Genomic DNA, 4,916 nt, shown 5'->3' with positions numbered 1-4,916 from the left:
GGACTCAGCAGATACTTAGTGCATGCTTAACAAGTGCCCAGTAAAGTCTTGCTCATTCAGAGGAGCAGAGGTCAGTCTTCCAGAACAAGTACCAAAGAATGCAGATGCTGGGAGCAGAACGTTCCATTTTCATTGCAGAACCCAGTCCTGAATTTGGAAATTTCCCAGCATCACAGCACTGCCTACAAGCCCCTTTGTTTTCAGGGGAGCTCTTAGGAAGGTCCAGAGATCTGCAGAGATTGTCTTGAATATCCTGTGTCTCCGACAGGCCTTCGTGTGTCACTTCTGGGAGCTCTGCTGTCCTGGTCGTTGGCTACTCCCGGACTTGCATGTTACCGTGGTTGTTCATCCTCCCGTGTCGCCAGCCCTGCTTTCTCCTGCCACGACTTATTGTTACACCAATGGGGTGGGGCTAGTTCATGGGTCCCTCGGTGGCCCGGGTCTGGCCCGTCAGTTGCACACAGGGCTCCGCCACCCCTACACCCCGGCCTCACGTCACCTGTGGCCTCCACTTCCCCAAGCGCACTCAGTGATGGTTCCACAGGCTTCTAACATGGCTCTCATCTTTGAGTTCCCCAAAACCCTTGGGATACTCCTGCCCTGATGTCAACCCCTTCACACTAGCCTGGACCAGTGCCTTAGCCACAATAGGTCCCACACCACAAACCCGTCACCCTGTGCACCCCGTGCTACGTGCCTCCTCTAAGAGGTTCTACCGTACCAGCTACCTTGCTGACCCTCCACTAGCTTCCTATCATGAACGGGAGTGGCACCTCTCAGCTGCTCTTTAGCTGCACACTTGTTCCCTTAATCAGTGTCCTTTATTCTCGGCAGCGATCCCGCCCCAATCTCCCGCCAGCCAGGTGGTCCTTCGGCCTCTCGCCCCTCTTCAGTGAAGTCCACACCCACCGCTTCGGCACTTCCTTCAGGTCCTCTGAATCCTCCTGGATCATCTCAATCTTCATTCACTCACCCGGTCTGTTGCCTCGGGGTCAATCTGCCGGTGTCCCAGTCGTCAAGCTTCCTCTCTGAGCCACTGTTCCCTCCAGCACTCTGGCTCTTCTCCGTTTGTCCAGCGGGGCTAGCACCGTGGATGACCCTGACAGCTGCCTGCTCTCCATGCTATCCACTGTCTCCGGTGCGGCGGCCGCTATTTTTTAATCCGCCGGCCGGCATCTGACATCACCGTCAGCTGCCAGCTGCAGCTGTACATAGAGGTGGCTAATGAGCCACGCGGGTTCTCCCTCCGTCGCTGTGTCTCTCCTGTCCTGGGCTCCAGGTAAGTGTCCCTTGCTACCATGGCCCCCGGGACATCCTGAATATCTGTTGGCCTTGCTGGTCATCTCTGGGTGGCAGCACCATCCTGTCCCATCAGTCTGTGCCACTGGTTTGAGCCCAAGGATGGTGAGTTCACTGAGTATGCTGAACAGGAGTGCAGAGGAAAAGGATCCATCATGTTTACATGTGATTTGGCTGTATCAGGTGGGTGTCTATCTATTGGGTAAGGCAATCAGGACTCGTAGTAGAGATGATATCTTTTATTAAACCAACAAGATTTTTTCCAAAAAAAAAAAAAAATCTTTAATTGCAAGCTTTTGGGCACAAACACCCTTCATCAGGCATTGGAGAAAAGATTGTAAAAGTTCTCCTGGGTAGAAATACCTACTGAGTATTTGCTTGTCAGCTATTACATTAGTTGCAGTAAAATGACTTCTCAGACACATTTGAGACAAGTGCGGAGGCTGCTGCAACATGATGGCATTCCAGCGCCTTGGAGCAAATTCAATTAATAGAGTCTGCTGGAGCATGGCAATTGCCATGCTCTAGTAGCCTCCTGCGATCTGTGTATCAGTGTCCCTGCACTTAAAAATGTCAGCCAGGGCACTGGAACTAAGGCTCGTTGAACGAGCTTTAGTTCAAGTGCTCCTGCCTCAATTTTAAAGTGCAGGGACGCTGATACAGGAAACACGGTGGCACTTTAACTACAGCAGGTCTTGGAGCTGCTCTAATTAAAGTGTTACCCTCCCCACCCCCCAAGCATGTATTAAAGTGCCCACAAAGCCCATCGTGGATCTAAATGGCTACGTGACTGCACATCTTACCTTATTTTGCTACGGCTAAAGGAAAGGATCTAGAAGATCTCTGGACAGAGCAAGATATTATTAATCTAAATAATTAAAAAATAACCTATCAATCAGCATTTGCTCAAACAGGGGTGCAACCAAATGCGGGGGGGGGGCGTGCCCCTACTGCCTTGTGTCACATCTGGATGTAATCACCTGCCATGACTTGTTGATAATGTACCTCTGGTGGTGGTGCTTAGTGGTTCCTTTGAAATCCAGGGGCTTCACTCCCTTAGTGCTTCTGTGGGGCTCCTCCTCCCTGCACCCCACCCCTTTCCACTCTGGTGTGCCACTGGATTCTGGCGGTGCCCTGGCACAGTCGTGGTTTCCCTCCTCCACACTGAAGGCTGTCAAAAGACGTGCTGCTGGAACTCGCTGCTATTCATTTGGCTTGCAGAAAATAACAATACAAAAGAAGAAACTTGGCCAAAAAGAGCCTGGCTTGGGCAGTGGACAGGGCAACATTGCCCCTGTGCCGAGCAACTCACTCCTAAGTGTGGCAGGGTAGGTGCCCACTGCACTTCCTCCTTGGGGCTGAATTGACTTCCTCGTGAGCTGACTTTCTACAAGGGATCTTCCCCATCTGGCAACTGGGCCAGGTGTGCCACAGTCCCATGGCATCCCATACGGTGCTCATGTGGGACCCAGTGTCCTGCCAGGCTCTCATCGGCGCACTTTGAGTCTGGCGTCACTCCAGCAGGGTGTGCGGGTTCTGTCGGACTCCCCGGTGGGATTCACCCCGGTCTGGTACCCACAGGACCCACTGGACTGCCCTCTCTCAGCCTCACCTGCCCTGTATGTTCCCAGGTAGTTCTCTGTTGAGGTGGGCCCGCCTCTGTGCTGAGCCCCTCATCAGTGGAGTTAGGCAGGCTGGTGGCTCCTTCTGTCCCCTAGGCTCCAGGGACAAGGGAGTCTTCAGTTGTCTGCCTTGGCCTTTCAGACCCGGGGAGCACGACCAGCCTCCAGCCAGGTGTCAGGGTTGCATCGGGGTCTTTCCTGGCCATTTCCCTCTCGGTGTGTGGGTGTAATGCTCTCCTGGGCATGCTGGCCGACAGAAGTGCTGGGCCTCTTCCAGCAGTGGGGCAATTGTCCGGCTTCATTTCTAGCGCCCAGATGTGTCCCCCTGCCTTTCCGGCTGCTGGGCCCATTTTGAGCCTGCAGCCTCCAGACCATCCAACGGCTCCTTTTCCAGCCATGTGGTGCTGGTCAATTTGATTGTGGCCTGGACATTGGGCTGAAGCTCGAAGTGAAGTCTGGCCAGGGGCTTGTCACAAGGGGTTCTGATTCAACCCATGCTGCAATCAGAGGGAGCTCTGATGTTGGACCGTGTCAGTAAAGCACAATCATTAATTTTGTACTAGTTTCTCCTCTTGTGGCAGTGAGTGATTCTGGATATTCTGCTCTGTATAATATCCAGTGAGTTCAGAAAGGGCGAGGTTTTAAATGCAGAGTCAATGTTGTAGCTCTTTATTTGGGGAACAAAACTTCTCATTGCCCCCATGGAATTCCTGCTGCAGCTGTCTCCAGGTCTCCTTGCATCGCATCCCGAAAGTGCCTGCGCTGTAGCCAGCAGATCCCTGCACCTACCTGGACCCCTGTAAATAGCTGTGTAAATTGGGGCCTGGTGAGCTGCAGAGCAAAATCCAAATAGTTATTGTTTGGGTTGCGCTGAAAGCTAACGGAGTGGGAGCTGCTGACAGCCTAATCGGTTTTCTGGGTTCTTTGTACCCAGCTGCCCAAAAAGCCCTTGGTGTGACAAGAAAAGCAAACATTTCTTAAAGTTCAAATAATGAGGCAACTGCCCCGAGTGACTAGTTGTCAGCGTAGCCAAGAAGCAATGATCATGGTACACATTGCCCAACATCCGTGTCATGCCAAACCGCCAGCCAGGCGACAGCACGTAGGAATGACGGAGAAATGAAGTCACAGGAAAATGTGGGTTGACGTCATTCTTTATTTTCCCCTCTTGCTTTTGTCTTCCAGACAAAAGCTAGTGTCAAAGGCTGATAGGCCTGAAAACATGTTACAAGATGAAGGGACCCAACAGCAAACCCTGGATGAAAGAAAGGTCCTCAAGATGAGGCTGCATCCGTTTCTGTGACAGGTAGCACTTTCTTATCACCTCCCTTCCAGGATTTGTCCATGCTGATAGTTCATTCATTAGATGGAGTGGAGCTCTGCTGCCTTGTGATTTGCGCCAAATCCTATAGTTAGGAAGGAAACAGGCCCGCTTGCTCAGAGCTGCAGGGTTAGAGGGACTGAGAATATTTGGGTTGCCTCATTTGCCCAGGACAGCTGCCAGGGGCAGAACCCAGAACCAGTCCCTCCAGCAGTGGTTCTCAGCCTGTCTAGACACAAGACACCTCTCGTTAGACTCGAGACCCCCCTTGGAAAATGCCAGCTCTTTGTTTCCATTCATTTTTTTTACTATGGAAAAATAATAAGAGCAGGTTTTTCTGTTGCAGAGCAGTCAGAAAGACCATAACGGGTCAGAAAGTATTCAACAGTGTAGATTTCTGTTTGAAGTCTCTGGATTTCTGTTGTGCTGGGATAATTTGACCCCAGCGGTCTTTCCTGCCCGGAGCTGGGCTGGGGCTGGACTGGATGATCTCATGAGGTTCCTTCCAGCCCTAAACTTCTGTGAATCATGTTTGCACACCTACGAGTGCTAACACTGAGGTGGGATTTAACAGCAGCCTTCAGCTCCCTGCAGGGCGGTTGCCAAGAGGAAGGAGCTGGGCTGGTCTCAGTGGGGGCAGATGACAGAGCAAGGAGCAATGGGCTCAAGTTGCA

General features: G+C 52.0%; 2 protein-coding genes across 3 annotated transcripts in view; one reads left to right on the top strand and one right to left on the bottom strand.

Annotated features, from left to right (window-relative positions):
- HACD3 (3-hydroxyacyl-CoA dehydratase 3) overlaps positions 1 to 965 on the bottom strand; it is a 20,168-nt gene extending 19,203 nt beyond the window's left edge. Inside the window, exon 1 of the mRNA XM_019533189.1 lies at positions 910 to 965. Coding sequence (XP_019388734.1) covers positions 910 to 965 — 56 coding nt within the window. The remainder of the gene's footprint in view (positions 1 to 909) is intronic.
- A 450-nt stretch (positions 966 to 1,415) lies between these two features.
- Positions 1,416 to 4,916, top strand: part of DPP8 (dipeptidyl peptidase 8) — a 46,413-nt gene continuing 42,912 nt past the window's right edge. For both annotated transcript variants that reach the window (XM_019533829.1, XM_019533828.1), the window contains exons 1-2: positions 1,416 to 1,482; positions 4,107 to 4,227. The gene's annotated coding sequence lies outside the window, so the exon portion shown is untranslated. The remainder of the gene's footprint in view (positions 1,483 to 4,106; positions 4,228 to 4,916) is intronic.

The sequence above is a fragment of the Crocodylus porosus genome, unplaced genomic scaffold (genome assembly GCF_001723895.1).
Source record: "Crocodylus porosus isolate Cpor-Errol unplaced genomic scaffold, CroPor_comp1, whole genome shotgun sequence".
Classification (NCBI taxonomy): domain Eukaryota; kingdom Metazoa; phylum Chordata; order Crocodylia; family Crocodylidae; genus Crocodylus; species Crocodylus porosus.
The sequence above is the reverse complement of the archived record's forward strand: the minus strand, read 5'-3'. Positions and strand labels throughout refer to the sequence as shown.